Source organism: Indicator indicator, chromosome 3 (genome assembly GCF_027791375.1).
Source record: "Indicator indicator isolate 239-I01 chromosome 3, UM_Iind_1.1, whole genome shotgun sequence".
NCBI lineage: Eukaryota > Metazoa > Chordata > Aves > Piciformes > Indicatoridae > Indicator > Indicator indicator.
Genome location: NC_072012.1, coordinates 16,712,533 through 16,729,988, shown reverse-complemented (window position 1 = coordinate 16,729,988; position 17,456 = coordinate 16,712,533). Strand labels below are relative to the sequence as shown.

At 37.5% G+C, this 17,456-nt stretch overlaps 1 protein-coding gene across 1 annotated transcript in view; it reads left to right on the top strand.

The window, feature by feature from the left end:
• UPF2 (UPF2 regulator of nonsense mediated mRNA decay) overlaps positions 1-17,195 on the top strand; it is a 56,900-nt gene extending 39,705 nt beyond the window's left edge. Inside the window, exons 16-21 of the mRNA XM_054399933.1 lie at positions 3,504-3,643; positions 5,081-5,185; positions 6,081-6,179; positions 6,916-7,083; positions 12,028-12,169; positions 17,071-17,195. Of these exons, the coding sequence (XP_054255908.1) occupies positions 3,504-3,643; positions 5,081-5,185; positions 6,081-6,179; positions 6,916-7,083; positions 12,028-12,169; positions 17,071-17,195 (779 nt within the window). The remainder of the gene's footprint in view (positions 1-3,503; positions 3,644-5,080; positions 5,186-6,080; positions 6,180-6,915; positions 7,084-12,027; positions 12,170-17,070) is intronic.
• The last annotated feature ends 261 nt before the right edge of the window (positions 17,196-17,456 follow it).

Sequence of the window (17,456 nt, the reverse complement as noted above, 5' to 3'; positions counted from 1 at the left end):
TCCTATATTTATGAAAATTTACTTGAGTATGATGATAGGTAACTATTGTTATTCTCATGGTATGATGTTTTTATACTTGTGATAAAATTTTTTTGTAACTTCTTTGCATTTTCCTGATCAGCACAGATATCATATTGAATCCCCATAACTCTAGAGTGATTGAGTGGATGAAAAATAAATAAGCAGTATAGAATCATAGAACTGTTGAGGCTGGAATAGACCTTTGAAGAGTCAGTACAATTACTATTAATATAGTAGTATTTGGAGAGGGGGTGTGTATATGGTATATGTGCATATAGATTTATTAGTATATGGAGTAGTATGGTGCAAATGCTGAGAAAGAAAACTGAGTTTCATCAGAAGAATGTAGAAAGCACTCTACTATATAAAAGCAAGGAGTATCTGCATACTTAATTACTGCAGTCTATTGGTTGGCAAGCACTGATGGAAACCAACTTGGTCATCTTGGTAGGTTGATTACTTGAAACTCCATGTTCCTTCCCCAGTTCTAGGTTTGGCTGAAGCAGCAGTGTCAAAATGAGAATTAGTGTAAGACAACAATAAAAGAACATGTTTTTTCTTCTTGAAGTGTATCTGTGGTCTACATTCTGTGCTAGCTTGTAGTTTTTTTCCAAGACTACATTGCTTTATAAATCTTTGTTAAAAATTGATTTCATGAGAAAAACATTGAGCTTGCAATACAGGTCATCTGAAAAAACACAGGTTAGTCTGTATCGAAAACTACTAGCATATTAACCTTTAAAACTCTTCTATATATCAGGTCTTACTAATTATTGGCTACTACTGTGCTGATTTCTCACTAATTTGAGTTGTTTTCTAATATTCCATTTTTATTTGGAGACAAACTATATCATGGAAAGATTTTATATGTAAATTTTACCCTTCATAAGTATTAATTAGAGCCTTAATACTACTTCATCAAGTTAGACAAGTTCAATTTTTAAGAATAATCCTTTAATCCAATGAGATGAATATGTGTAATTGCCAGGTAAAATGTGGCAACTTCTGTTTTAAGAGGAGTTTTTTTAACACACTGTGCATTTAATTGACATGCCTTAAAATTACTTACCTAATAAGTGAAATACAGATAAAAATTTCCTTATGGTGTGATATAAATTACATCTTTAATGATTTCAAAATGATAACCAAGAAGTAATTTACAACTGGTTAGTGAAACAGTAATATTGGTTTGGAAGATACTCAGCAATTTCTTATTACACAGCGGTAAGTACTTTTATTTGAATCACCACCACTACAACAGTTGGAGTCAGTGTAGTTAAGGGGGAGATGTGGTCATTGAACGTGATCAACATTGTAGAACATTTTATTGTTTGCTTTGTCACAAGCAGAGCCCACCAGCAGCACAGCCTTTACTACAGGGAATTGTCATGTTCATCTGCCCCCAAAATATGTTTCTTGATACTAATATTCATTGCTTGTTATTCAAGATCATTACAGGTTGGGATAGTTCTTAGTCCTCCTATTAGGACTGTTTGACACTGGTCTGAGGAAGGTTGTCATCTGCCTTTCTGTTTTTTTGGAGGTTATGCTAATAGGTTACGCAATCATATCTGAAAGAAATTAATTTTTTAATAGTTCAGAAAAACCTGTAGTGAACCTGCAATTCTTGATCAGTTTGTCCGCACAATTCCTTGGCCTATGGCCAATAACACTGAGGTTGTGTGCTGAAGACTGTGGTGTGCTTTGCTCTTTGTCAGTGTAATTCTAGGCACAGCAGTAGGGTGATTTGCTGCCTTCAGACCTTGTATTGGTGACTGATTGTTGGTTTCTGTGCTGCTCTGGAGATTTTTGTATCAGTGAGAATACAGAGTGATTCGAAAGAAGCTCTGGCATGGTTATGGAGCAACACATATTTTGAAGAGCACAGTGTTTACAAATAGGAAGGAAAAAAGTGCTTTAAAACCTTTAGAGTGTGAAGGAGGGAGTGTGTGTGTGTGTGTGTGTGTGTTCACTAATGAAATCCTCAGCAGTTACTATAAAACCATATATACCATTCATTTTATTTCTGAGCTTTGTCTCATTTAAACATAGCTCTAAAAATTAATTTCCTTCTAAAGCCTATCTTTGTATTCTCAGTCAATCTCTCTGTAGAGGCCTGGCTGTGTATATCTGCATATTGCATCTCTTAAAGGCATTTAGAGGTAAAGGGAAAAAAAAGGCAAAAATAAAATCTGGTATGCCCCAAACTGCCTGTTTATTCCAAATCTAGGTGTAAGAATTGTGTATTACTGCATTTGTTGTTTGCATAAGGCAGAGAACAAACAAAGAATGCCATGAGCAGAGCTGATGTGTTCATTCACTGGCTGAAAAACTTTACAGTAATGGCCAGCCCGAACTGTGGTTGATATAATGACAAAGGGCATAGTGACAGTATTGACTCCCTAGTAAAACCTTTGAAAACCTACTGGTGTGTATCCGCTGTGTTGAAAAAGGCTGGCATCAGCATTCGGCTAGCTCAAACCCTCTGGAGAATTAAGTGGCTTTGTAATTAATGAAAAACATACAGTATGTAAATTAAGGGTGGGGTTTTTTTGCATTGGATTACTTACTTTTTTGCAACAGCTGCTCTCTAAAAATAGATCTTAGTTTTTTCCCAGAATCAGAACCATACTCAGTTCTTCAGTATTTTCTTATAATATTTTCTATATCTAAGACTAAATTGGACACTGAAGCACTGAAAGAAAATTTAGTTTTCACTACTGTGGAGAAGAATGTTAAATTGAAGGATACCTTACTGAAAGAAAGCAGAGGTTCAGGGATCTATGCTTGATACTTTACAGAGTAAATTAAAATATCTTGAGGGATAGAGGTGGCAAGTGGGTCTGTAAGGAAAACTGCAAAATGAGCTAAAACACAGAGAAAGAACTATTGGTCCTGCCTGCAGGTAGGATGAGCACCTTAGATAATACTTTTTGAAGATGCTCTGACTTCCTAAAGATTTTATATAGGCACTTTCATCCTCACAGGTTCAAGTGCAGCTTTGGAGAAGAGAATCAGAAAGGTTTATTATAGTGAGAAAATAGTTGTTTCAAACCTGTTAACTGACAGTAGTTTCAGGGGCTTGGTGTCCTCTGGGTTCCGCTAGTTTCACAGAGCATCTGTAATTTAGGAGTTGTATTTCACCGTATGCTTCAGTTAGGCTGCACTTTTGGTTTGAGGATATTTTGAAGCAATTTGCACCAGTGTAGATCCTTGATTGCTCTTCTGTGAGAGATTTAAAACATAGTGGAGAACGTTTTCCTCTTTTTCTGGCAGGGAAATGCTTACCCTTTACGTGTATGGTAACCACATAGAAAATGTTTTATTCAGAAGTCAAATATTGCAACCTATTACAACCACTGGAAGTTTTCATGTCCAGTGAAAATGGACTTCTGATGTGAACTTCAATATTGTAACTTGAGTGGTGATATGTGTTTTAATTCTCCTACAATTCCAATTCTTTCTCTTTTCCTATATTTTAGGCATTGTGAATGACAAAGAATCCAAAGATTCCATTACGGAAGGAGAGAATCTTGAAGAGGATGAAGAAGAGGAAGAAGGAGGAGCAGAAACAGAGGAGCAATCTGGAAATGAAAGTGAAGTAAATGAGCCAGAAGAAGAGGTGAACTTAGTAATTTACCTTGCTTCTCATAAAAGAATGAGAAATCAATATTTTGATTACTGATTACTTCCTGAAGCCCTTCTAACCCTTCAGAGTTAGGTGAAACGTGGCTGTGCACAGTCAAGTCAGAACTCAGAGGCTTATTCTGGAGAAGTTACGGCAGAAGCTTGAGCCTGACAACTTTGCTTGGGGTACATGCTGCTTCTCAACAAAAAGATGCCTTCAGTTTTTTGGCATGACAACACTTTCAGTTAATTTTCTTTATCTGTTGTAGAAGCAAATGTATTGACTAGATGTCAACGCAGTCATGTAGGAAAAATACCAGGTGTTCTGAGTATGCCTGTATAATCTGAATGAAGAGGAGATTTATGGAGCATAACAACCTTCCTTGTTTACTGTGCCAATATTTTGAATAAGAAATAGTGGAGCCAATAAAAAAAAAGACATCTACATAGAAATTCTAACTTGTCACTATGACACAGCAAAGTTGACATGATAATGGTAGCCTTATAGAAAATGAGTTCATGAAGGAAACAGGAAACACCTTTTTCTCCCTATGCTTGGGTTGGTTGGCTTACCAGTAAGCTTTCTTTCAGCCTTTGTTTCTCAGCATTAAAGTTCCTGAAGTTTGGCTTGGTTGTGCCTTGCCCAAGAAACTAATAATATGGTTAGAATCTTCAGTGGCTGGGGAGTTGGGAAGAGACCTCTAGTCATCTTGTCCATGTTCCTTTGGTCAGAGCAGGGTCACCTACAGCAGGTTGCCTGAGGCCATGTCCAATGAAGTTTTGTATGTCTTTGAGGATGCAGACTCCTGTTTCAGTGCTCAAACTCTATCACAGTGAAGAAGTCTTTTTTCCTTACATTTAAATTAAATGTTTTATCTTGTGGCCACTGTCACTGGGCACCAATAAGAGTCTGACACCATCCTCAGTTTCTCCCTGCAGGCATTATACACACTGAGTTCTCTCCCTGTCCCAAGCTTTCTGTTCCCCAGACTAAACAATGCCACCTCTCTCATCCTCTCCTCCTATGACAGATACTGCAGTCCTTTGATCATCTTAATGGCCTCTCTCTGGACTCACTCCAGTATGTTTGTATCTGTCTTGTACTGGGGAACCCAAAGCTGGGTGCAGCACTCCAGGTGTGTCTTGCCAGCACTCAGCAAGGCAGTCAGGCCTCATTTGACCTGTCTACAGCTTATTGTGCTGTTGACAGCACTCTTCCTAATGCAGCTCAGTCAGCTGAAAATGTCACATGAAGCTGAGTGAGTTCAGACAGAAACATTAAATACAAAACATAGCAAACACATCTGCTAGAAGTGAACTGAACAGAACAGGTTTCGATGGGGCTCGATGGTAGAAAATGTGCATGAAAGAAATCAGATGCAAGTTCCCTCTTGTTTTAAAGCCATCAGAAGTTATTAATTGAATGTTTCAGGAGGGGTCTGACAATGAGGAGGAAGAAGGTGAAGAAGAAGAGGAGGAAAACACGGATTACCTTACAGACTCCAATAAGGAAAACGAAACTGATGAGGAGAATACAGTATGTATTGTAGCTTCAGATAAGGGAATTGACTTCTGACTCTGATTTTCTTCACTGAATGTTTCTTGCCAATGCTGCTCATAACATAAGCAGAGAAAACATAGCAAGAACGATCTTATTACTATGTCAAGTACATTTTAGAGTTTATTTTTATATTTTCAAACTTTCATTATTACCTTCTGCAAATAGTTATGCTGTCAACTTTTACTGCTACATTTTTTTCCACAGGGCCATACACTTTCACAGGTAGACAGACGGGAATAGATTGCATAAATGGTGGGTTTGCAATGCCAGTATTGGTATGATAGAACAAGGTAAACTAGATCTCAAAACTGAAATGGAGACAAACCAAGAAGTGCAGAAATTCCTAAAATATTAATTTGGGATTGGCAGATGATAACAAAAGAACCCATCCAGTTGAGCCTGAATTGCAGTTACGTAGTAAAGAAAGTAATGATTGTTACAGAACAACATGGTGAGGTCCTGACCTTAAACATTTTTATTGTCATGTTTTGCTCTCCAAATATAGTATTTGTCCTGAAAAGACTATTTGACTTCATGGGCTCGGGGAAAAAAATAATTAAGTTAGATGTGGCAGTGATAGAGAGCTTTCCTTGTAGTGTTGCCATATCTAGAACATTTACATACACCTCTGTATACAGATGCTATGATGTGAGAGTTGTGTGAGAGGCCAGGATTAATTTAAAATCAGGAAATAATTCTTCAAGGAAATAATCCAGCCTGAAAAGGTTTCTTTTAAAAATTATTTTTTTTAAGCTTTTGATTATGTATCATATGGAAGCAATAAAGATATTATTCCACTTATTTCTAGGCTGAATATTCATATTTCTGAAACTAATGTAATTAAAGTTGGTTGTTTTTCCCACTGCAATAGGAAGTAATGATTAAAGGAGGAGGACTTAAGCATGTCCCTTGTGCAGAAGATGAAGACTTTATTCAGGCACTGGATAAAATGATGCTGGAAAATCTTCAGGTATAAATATTTATTTCCTGAAATTAATGTAGTTTGTGGTAGAGCTGACTGTATAAGTTTGGGGGTTTTTTTTAATTACATAAGTGATTAATGCTTAGCTGACCACACTAAAGAACATGGATTTTATTTTTTATCTCAGTTGTGGTGTCTGCTCTGCAACTGACGTCTTTGGTTAAATAGATTTTAGTAAAATAGTTAATAGTATTGTTTACCCAGTGACTACAAGATGTGTTGCCATATATTTTACTGGATGAATAATAATTGCATCAGATATTATGCAGCATTTCAGACTATCCAAGCCTAGGTTTCAATGTATTTAAAATGTAGCTGCATTTATGTAACCTTAAAGTCCTTTCTTTTTTTTTAAGTAACATCTGGTAAATAATTAAGTGTGTAACAGGCTCTGTGTGATAAATACATTAATAAGATGCTGAAAAGTAAATCCTTGCATGTAGAGTGTCCGTTCTCAAGTGTGTCTAACCAAGCCTCTAGACTTCTTTTCTTAAAAGATTATCTGAAATTTCTTTAGAATATGAGTTATTCTGTCCTGTAGCTTTCCTCACAAGCAAGAAAACCAAAGGAAAATGTGATTAAAGCCTAGTACGCTTATTTACGTTGTTCTGTTTTTCTGGAATGTTAAACCTTTTCTCAGTCCTGAAAATATGAATGCTGCCAGGCTGACATTTTTAGCATTTGATCATTAATAGAATTTTCTTGTTTGTTCTTTTTTTAATAGCAACGGAGTGGTGAATCTGTTAAAGTACATCAATTGGATGTTGCTATTCCTCTGCATCTCAAAAGTCAGCTCAAGAAGGGGCCGCCACTTGGAGGTGGGGAGGGAGAGTCAGAGTCTGGAGACACAATGCCATTTGTCATGTTAACACGTAAAGGCAACAAACAGCAGGTAAGAGCTTACATAAGGTATAGCTATTGCTTAACCAAATAATCCTTTCACTTTATACAAAGTCACACTCTGACTTTTCAAGTCACAGGCTTTATTTCTGTATTTTTTCTATGCTGAGATTCAAACAACTGAATTTTGATAAGTAGAAAATACCATATATAGTTCTTGGAATTCTTGATTGTTAATAAAATCACATAGAAGAATTCTGTGGTTCAATGATGTCAATTTTAGTGATTACACTAGTAGGTCAATGCTGTGTCTTACATGTATTTTTAAATATACTTGTGAAAGGTGAATGGATGCAGTTGGTGGACTGCTGCTGAATATTGAAAGGAGTAGGATGGAAAAATTAGTATTCCAGAATTGTCAAGACTATTTAGATTTTTCTGGAAACACTTTGTGCTTCAAATCAAGATACATGGCATTTGCTAAATTCCATTTCCTAAGTAACTGCTGCTTGGCTGAATAACATGCAAAAAAAAAAAGTCATTACCTCTTAAGACATTTTTAGGGGACTATTCTAGAATGTATTGAGTGAATCTCTCACAGAAACTTGAATGTAAATTATATTAAAACAAATCAACCCCTTGCTCCATGCAGCCAAGGTCTATGTTTGTCTTGGCTCTCTTCTCCAGTATATGTTTGAATTTTCCTAGGTCAGCAAATGCATAGTACACAAATCAATGCCCAACACATTCCACATGCATTGCTCGTCATGGCTTATGTCTTTAAAAGAAAAGTTTTCATTTTGGTTCTGTCAGTTGATGATGAAAATCAATGTGAGTTCCTATGGAAAGCAAAACCAAGGCATTGCTCAGTTCTGTACTTTTCAAATGTGACTTTTACCTCAGCTGACAGCAGTGTAGCATTTGAGGTATACAAATCTGAAACAGAGTCTTTCTCTGCCTTCATGTGAAAGACATTAAAAATCCATGTAAAGAGGGAGAAGATCTCTTGTAAAACACTTGAACTAGTGAGTGTGTGCTGTGCTTAGTACTTTGAAAGGGTAAGTGGTGGTACCTGTTTGAGTGGACACATACATGTTTGCATTTAGTAGTAATGACAAACTGGTTTCCTTACTGCATTTATTTGGTTATTCTGTGTTCCTGGAACTTGGATGTCGTCATATAGAAAGTTCTACAGAAGTTTTGAGTGGGGAATTTTAACTGTTGTCATTGGGCTGAGAAAGAATTTAGGAGAGCTCTATTAAAATAAAAAATCAGTTAGCTTTTTTGAGATAATTTACTGGGAGTACTGGTAGTGAACAAGAATTTTAGGATCTTCAGTGTGAGGGGAAAATACTGCCAACTTGTGGGTTAAGAAGAAAGGAGAACTTGTTCAGGAGTTTTCCCTGCTCCTCCCCCAGTATTTGGTTTTGGGAGTAGGCTCTTCCTGCCAAAACTCCTCTCAGTGTTTCTAGAAATGTAGAAAACAGTTGCTTCATAGATTGCTTCAGTTCGTGAGTGAATGAAAGGCTTCTTTGTCCAGAGTTTTGTATTGAGGAAAAAAAATACCTTGGTAGTCAGTTTTAATAGAAAAAAAAAAAAGTCAGGAAAGAAGAGGTGGAGTTGAAAAGAAAATAATTATTCCTTCTCACAGTACTTTATTTTAAATCTGTGAGCAGAATATGCACAGAATTTTGAAGTAAGGATACATACTCTACTATGAAGTTACAGCTGTAAACTCAGCTTCTTTTAAAAGGGTCAAAAGGAGTTTGCAGACAACCAGGAAGGCTGTAAGTAACTTCTCATCTGCACAGTCATTACAGTGATAAGCATCACCACCACACCATGCCATCAACCTGATTGCTTGCTGTGTTAACAGTTGGCTTAGTCTCTGTGTTCTTTGTCAACAGTGCTGTTGAAACTAGAAATTTTCACCACTAGAAAATACTGATGGAAATTAAATATGGGGTGCTTCTGTACAGAGGATAGTTGAGGTCTAGTACCCAAATAGCTAATTTTCATGTCAGTGTTCAGCCAGATATTAGTGGAGCATTGACAACTCGTTTTTTTTGAAGCAGCTATTTACCAGCAGCATACAACCTGAATTAATAGTCATTGTAAGGTAATAGTAACAAGTACATCATATATTATCTGTTTTTGTCACAGTGGAATTTACAGAAACCGGCAGTAGTGTAGGCCAATGCCTTGCAGTAGATGGCTGGGGTTTTCCATTTGTCAGCTGTAGAAAAGAGGTTATATGACAAAGCATACACAACCTGTAGAAGAACTGAATGTGGTTATTGGCAATTAGGCTACAGCTTTGTGGCTTATTCATGAGCCATGAGAGAGCAAGGGGAAATAAATGTCACCATCCTAAGGGATCAGAGCTGAGATCTATCTAATACCACTTGGTGTTTTCTCAATCAGTTCTCACTGCCTGGCATAATACTTCTTGGACAAAGCTGATATTTAGTGGGGGGGAAAAAAGCCAGCTAGTTTCAAGAAATTTGGTTAACACCCAAGACAAAAGACTTCTTATTTTAAAGGTTTCTAGCAAGGTTGCATGAAAGAATAGCAATATCCATGGAATGGTCAAGACTGTCCTTGAATGTGGAATTCTCAATGATGCTTTTATGAAACTTGTAATCCAGTCCTCTGAATGATCATTTTTCATCTTTCTTCAGTTGCTGTATTCCAAATGAAGCCCTTATAAAAATCCATGAGATGGGGACAGAACATAATAAGGGTTTGATGCAGCTCTTCACTATTGGCAAATCAGAAATATTGTTTGCTCAGTAATCATGTCCTTAGTGATTGTCATTAGTGATTTGATTACAGATGGCAACTGTCTGATTGCCTTGAGATAGTGACTCAGTGATATTTTGTTAATTACCAGTCTGAGGTTTGTATTCGTTTCTTTTGCACCCTTCTATGCTTTCCTTTTTTCTACTTTAAGCACCCTATCTGTAAACACCAATCCCATTAAGCTGAAAAGTCCATAGAACAGATAAAATTTAAAGGACATGTTAAGATGGCTGAGGAGCTTAATGGTGAAGCTAAAGAAAGATTTTTATCATGAAGTGCTGCAAATGGGTTAGTTATTGTGTAGTTTGCTTAACGCTTATTTGACAGTGTCTGGGAACATGCATAGCCTGCTCAGTAATAAATAACTGAAGCTTACTTTTCCACTGGCATTTCAGGAACTTTCATTTTTTTTATTCTTCTCCACACACTTAGCAGCAAACTTGTTCAATGTAATATGCTGTTACTCTTCCTCCCTCCAAAAACCCACCAAGAACCAAATCCCACAACCTTTTGCTTGGTTTGTCTCACCTAAATAAAACCTGTAGTTGCTAGGTCTTTCCCTATACCCAGGTTTTTCTCAATTCTTCGCAAGAGTCTGTGTTAATTATTTCAACCAGTTTACTTTCACGTGTTGTATCTTATCCCACTCATTTGCTGCTGGTTGGGCATTACTATCTCACAGATACCTTGAAATTTCTTAGTAATTATTTCATTAAACACTTACTATACACAGTGAGGATTTTACTACATACCTTCACAACAGAGATTTTGATAATGTGACTTTCTATCTGCAGCTTTTGGCATTGTAGCAGGAAAGAACATTGAGAAATTTGCGTTCAGTGGAAATCGATCTCAGCTGACAAGAACAAGCAGCAGGATTCAGAGTAGCTCATGGAATATTGAGTGATTATTCTTAAATGCATTTCTTCCAGCACAGAAATACTACTTTGTAATGGATGTGCAGTTGAAGGAAGAAGTGAAATTCTTCTAAGTATGTTCACAAATTCTAGCATTAAGGGAAAACAATCATTTCAGTTGCAGATGAGGTTAAGAATTGCTTCTGTGTTTCAGAACAATTGTAAAAACATTTTTCTCTGAAAATAAGAATTTGGGTTTTCTCAGTCTGAATATCTCAGCTGTTGGAGGAGTATCAAGTTTACCTTTAACATAGCTTATGGCAAATCATGATGTGTTGAATGTGTGGTGTGGGGGAGGAGGAAAATAGTAAATTTGACTCCATACCTGTTTCCAGACTAATAGGCAGTGCTGTGGAGCTAGAATTATTCTAAAAGCACCAGTCAAGGAATTGTGGAAGACATCTGAAATACTTGGAGTGTTTCTCCTCTCTTATCACAGAAGATAATAGTAGAAATTCTGTTTTGGGGCTTCATCTCATTGTGAGTTAGAGACCTTTGGAAGGAGATGCAGCTCTCTGAGCCCGCTACAGTGTTTTTATCACAAGACTCTGGTAACTCACCATGAGGGCTTTGGCTTGTATGCAAATAGGAAATAAAGTATATAGCTATGTGTTGTGGGGAAAGTTAATCAGTTTAGTTCCCACAAATACTGTGGGACCTTTTACCTTAGCAGTAATTCAGCTTTTTTCTGTGTTTTCTGTATCTTGGGGAGGTCCTGTATTTTCTCATGCATGTTTAAAAAAAACAAAGGGAAAAAAAAATCCAAGCAAAACCCCCCAACCCAAACAAACCAAGAGCACTACACCCAAACACAAAACGGACCAAAGCAAGCAAACAAAAGCAACAACCACCACCAAACCACAAAAAAAACCCCAAACTACAAACAAAAACCACCAACAGATAAACACAAAATCCCCCAACCAAACCAACACACTTTCCAGGATAAACATCTGTAGAAAGTACCTCATTGCAATAACCTAGAAATAACCATAACCCATCTGTATTTCAGATTGCTTTGGTGGTTTTTGTGGTTTTGTTTTTTCTTTTTTTTTTTTTTTGGGGGGGGGTGTTTTGTGTGTGTGGTTTGGGGTTTTTTTGGTGTTTTTTTTTTTTTGTGTGTGGTTTTTTTTTTTCTGGGTGAGGCTCTAGCCAGCCTGATCTCGTGTGAGGTATCCCTGCCCATGACGGGGGGGGGGGGGTTGGAAATACATGGTCTAGAACCCTGACTGATTCTATGATTCCCTGTGATGTCCACTTAAACTTCTTTTTATTTACAGTTTAAGATCCTAAACGTACCAATGTCTTCTCAACTTGCTGCAAACCACTGGAACCAACAGCAAGCTGAACAGGAAGAGAGAATGAGGATGAAAAAGCTCACTTTGGATATCAATGAACGGCAAGAACAAGAGGACTACCAGGGTAAGAAAAATCACTGAACATGTAGTTATTCTTTTCTGAGGACCTTTCTTATTTCCATATATTTCAGTGTTTGGAAGCAAAGCTAGCTATTAACAAATACCTGTCACAGAATCAGGGAGTGGTAGGAGTTGGACCTCTGAAGATCATCTAGCTGAACTTTCCTAGATTATCCTTCCTACCCTTTTTCTGAATCAAAATTTATTGAGTCAGGCTGCAAAATTAAGCATAAATTATGGAATTTTTCTTTCTCAAATGACATAATTTAATATATTGTTAAGACAACTTGTCTTTGAGTTATGAATTTACTTCAGTGTTTCCACTACCTACACTTCGGACAAAGACTAACTTTTGCTGAGCAATAGTATTGAAATAGCCAAACCCTTTCCACAAATTCAGTGGGATTTTAAATGGTTCTTATGCCAGTGATTTTTATCCACTCTTGAATTTCATGTGATGATTTTATTTCTTATGACAATATACTGAAGTCCCTTCAAATCCAAAATCCATCAGTTCATCATAGCTACCATATTATGCTTTGATTTCTATGTACAGTAAAAAAAAAAAAATGCTCTTAAAGATGGTGATTTGGTCTAGTGGAAGGTGTCCCTGCCTATGGCAAGGGGGTTGGAACTAGAGCATAGAACCACAGAACCACCAGATTTGGAAGTAGCCTCTAAAGGTCGAGTTTAATGCCCTTCTGCCTCCCCCACCACCCCACTTCATCTTCCCAGATCAGCTCCAGCTCCCCCCCAACACCCCCCTCATATTCCCAAAGCAGCTCCTGCTCCCTCTACACCATCCTCCACCCTGCCTAAACAGCTCCTGCTCCACCACCACCATTTTTGCACCCATCCCAGAGCCAGAGACACGACCTCAACCAGCCAAGATACCACACAGAGGACTCAGCTCCAGTAAAGAGGTCCAGCCAGCACCCATGAATGATATTGGAGGGGTCATCAATGCTCTTCCTGGCCTTTTGTCCCCATCCCAGTCACCCAGTGTGCACCATGGGGACTCACCAGTGATGAGAGGAGGATCCTCAGCCCTGATGGGCTCAGCTTGGGGCTTCTGCCTTTCCTGGAGGGAATTAAAAAGCGGAGTGGGTGGAGAGGACAAAGTGGCCACACCTGGGGTAGGAAAAGACTCCAGCAGAGCCCAGGGAGGTAGTTGAGGCCCCTTCCCTGGAGATACTCCAGGTGAGGCTCGATGAGGCCCTGGGCAACCTGATCTATCTGAGGATGTCCCTAACTTAACCATGGGTTAAGTTGGCATCCCAACAAAGCAGAAAACTCATAGATGAAGTCATATTTTAGGAGTTAATATCTAATATAAATGATTGTGGGTTACCTCATTAAGATTAAGAAATATCTTGGCTCTATAGAAAAATATAATTTGTGATAATTAGAAGGTCAGGTTCTGAATACTGATGGGCAATACTGTATTTTAGCTTCAATCGTTCATTATTTACTCCCTGGTTGCCTTGCTTAAAGAAATTCTCACAGATCTTCCATGAAAGGGAGTTCTCAAGTAGGCCTCAAATATCAGCATTCCCATTTATTTTGGGAAAGGGAAGAACTGAGATTAAAAGTAAGATAATCCAAAATTAATTGGATGTTTGTGATATTGTCTCCATTACTGTAAGACAGTCGTGTTGGGTACAAGAGGAATTTATTCTGTGTGACTTAAAACTTTATTAATAGGTATTTTAAATATTAATAGTATGTAGAATCTTCATCAGTCTTGCAAATACTAAGAAAGATCTTTCACCTGATAAACAAAAGCTGTCACCTTGGCTTAATGTTGTGAAAGGTTCTAAGAGTGCTACAGATCTAAAGTGTAAGAATACATGAAGAGAATTCCTACAAATCAGATCATTTGGTTTTTAAAGACAGGTAAATGAGGCATTTTGGAACCTGGACACATTGAAGCAGACAGTTAATACAACAGATCTTATAGCCCCTAAACTGGTGCTTTCCATGTGTTTTGTTTTCGAGGGGTTTGTTCTTGGTTGCTTTTCGTCACACTCAGGTCTTCTTGGCTTACCTGCTTGTAAACAAACCCAAACCAACAGATCTGCTGGTATTCAGTTCTTAGTCTAATATTTCCATTTAATGTCTCCATAGTTCTTGCTCTTTTTTTAAAACTGCTGTTAATCACAGTGTAAGTGATTAATTAGCAGGAAATCTCATTAAAGGTATTTAGTGAAAGGTCATTGTTCATCAAGAAATGGGAAATTTAAATTGAAGCAGCTCTAATTCTAAACCCACTATGGAATCTAAGACTGGTTTCAGAACTTTGATAGTACAAGAACTAAACTCGGAAAAAAGGAGTATTTTTCCAGAGTATCTACAGATAACACAATATATTCTTACTATTAAATGTTGTAAGCAGTTTAAAAACTTCTGAGACACTTCCCTCTTATAAAGCCCACTTGTGAAAAAGGAAGAAAAGCAGTAGACACTAGAATTAGACTTCTAAGTGTATCTCTCAGACTTTTTGTGGGGTTTTTCCTCCTTTATGATATTTCTGGTATTTTTACTGGTCAGGGTATTTGGGGGGGTTTATGTCTTGTCAGTCAACTTTGTTGCTATCTTTAAAATCAGCCCATTTAATCTAGGATGTTATTGTCAGGAATTGTGCTTCTTACCCAAAATACAAGGATAATGTGTATTTTGTCCAACAGAAATCAATCACACAACTGCTACCAGTTGATAACCAGTAACAGGCAATTACATTTTATGTTTAACTTCCTCATAGGTTGTTGAGATGCTGTGTATAAAGCATCAATGTAGGAGGAAAATACCCACGGAAGAAATAACTTTTTTTTTCATAATTGATACCTAATTTTAAAACAGTTGTTGATTTTTTTTTTTTTTTTTTTTTTAATTAACTTAATAATGTAGCAAGTAAAACCAAACTAAAAATGACCTTTTAATCAGGTTAAATTAAACAGGCCATGGTGCATTCCAATTTGGAACTATTCTTTATTTAGATTTGTATAGCTGATTGTAACTTTTGAAGAGCCAGCTTGCCTGTACCGAGTTGATGCTTACCCATTGAAAGAAAGAGTTGGTTTTAAATTTCTGCTTCAAGCTTTGAAGTTTTCAAGGGAAGAAGTCTCAATTTCTGGAAGGATGCCTCAGGGTTATCACAACATTTACAAGTACATTTGGGTTTGGTGATTTTGTTTTGTTTTGTTTTGGTCTGCTCAGGGTAGCTAATAGGTGAAAACTGACCAATATACTTCAAAGTAATATCAGATAATAATTAAATACTTCATCAGTGTTTATTAGCGATTCTTCATTTAGATTAGTCTTTTCTGTGTAGTTTATTTTTTTCATCACTAGAACCAAAGATGAGTGACATACTTTCCACCTAGCTAATACACCCTGCACCTTCTGTCTTCTGTGTTACTCAACTTCTCGGTAACTGACTTTTCACAAACCCCAATGTTTTTTCACCTGCAGTGTGGAAAACAAGAGACAGGCATGCACACACTTGCTTGTTCACTGCTTGCTTCTAGCACCTGGCTAGCCATGTCCCATAATACCTTTTTATTTTCTTCCTGGGTCTTATCATTGCCAGCAGAGATCTCTTCTGGCACGCAGAATTGTTTTGAAGAATGTTATTTCATGTTGTTTAGAAAAGTAGGCGGGTGGTGTGTTGAATGGCTTGCTCTGCTGTTTCCAGCTGTTTGTAGGGGAGCATACAGAGCATGACTGCATGGTTTATTAACTGTTGACACCAATATTGCATCCCCATTTTCTCAATGATTTACTGAAAGCTTCATGTGCTTTTGGTAAATGGCAAGAGAATCTCATTAATGTCTCTGTTTTGCCCTGCGCAAGTCATTGTGAGACTAGTGGAAGTTTTATTTCTACCAGGTGATGGGTATGTAACCCCAATGAGATTACCAGAGATTAGAGAACCAGACAGAGCAGACTTTCAAACATAATCTGTTTAACATCTTATTCCACTTTTCCCCTTCGTATATTCCATCTGTCTGTTTGCTGAGCAATGTGGTTTCTTGCACAGGTGGACTGTCAGAAATACTTTCCATTAGCTGCACTACCATATGGGCAGAGGTTACATGAAGGTTCCTATGATGTATTTATATATCATAGGATATATATTAATTATATTGGCTGCTTAATGACCATATTTTGGACTGGTAGAGAGCCATTTTTATCATTAAAAAAATGAAATTACAATTTAGAAATCAAGTTGTACCAAGTGCCAAAACATAATACTTACCTAGTGTAAGCTGCCCAAAAGTTGGATGACCAGGGCTAAACTGGGGAGCAAGCTGTTAGGCTTCTTTCTGTGTCCATGGATTTATTTGTGACAAGCTCCATCCATGGGCCAGCTGGTGTAATGTAGGTCAGCTGAGTCACCCTCTTCTCTGTAAAAGGATCCTATTATGGCTACCTTAGGCTTAAATACCTGTCTTGTCAATGCCTAATTTTAGGACAGGTTTCTTGGTGAGTCCTTAGTTGGCAACAACATTGTCCAACTGTTACTATTTCAGGGTAGTTTAATATTGTGGCCTCTCACACTGCTGTGAAGCATTGTCCCTGATCATTCATAAAGTGGTGGCTGCTATGTTAAGAGGGGAAAAGGTCACAGCTCTTCTCTTTAAGCACCTGTGATGAAAACTATTGCTGGCAGTTCCTTCTGTAAGAACATCTGGAAATGTAGTTGCTATTCCAGGGTGATCTGTCAAAGCTATCTATGCAATTTAATAACTTTTAAAAATTCAGCTGTTGTGGAATAACCCTGAAGTATGGCAAAATGTAAATAAGGTGTCCTTTTATTACATGGCGGTGAAATGTGCTTGTGTAAATGCCTCTTTCAAAAGATGTACAGAAAATGTTTAACTTTTTTTCTGTATGAAATTGCAGAAATGTTGCAGTCTCTGGCACAGCGTCCAGCTCCTGCAAATACTAACCGTGAACGTCGGCCTCGTTACCAGCATCCGAAGGGAGCACCTAATGCAGATCTAATCTTTAAAACTGGTGGGAGGTAGGACAATCTTCCTTTAAATGTGGTAATTCTGGTTGTAGGCAGGTAATTACCTTCATAATTGAAACAGATAATGATCTGTGTAGTGCAAGTGCATGTGTTAGTGGTTTCCATTCTAAAGCATTCTGTTATAAAATACTGAGCAATGTTTTGTGCTTCTACCACAGTGCCTGTAAATACATCCTTGAGAGAAGTTTGGATGCCAGAGGATTATTTTTTCAGCTGGCAAGTGGCTGGTAGTCTGAGTCTCTGTTTGGGGGAAAAG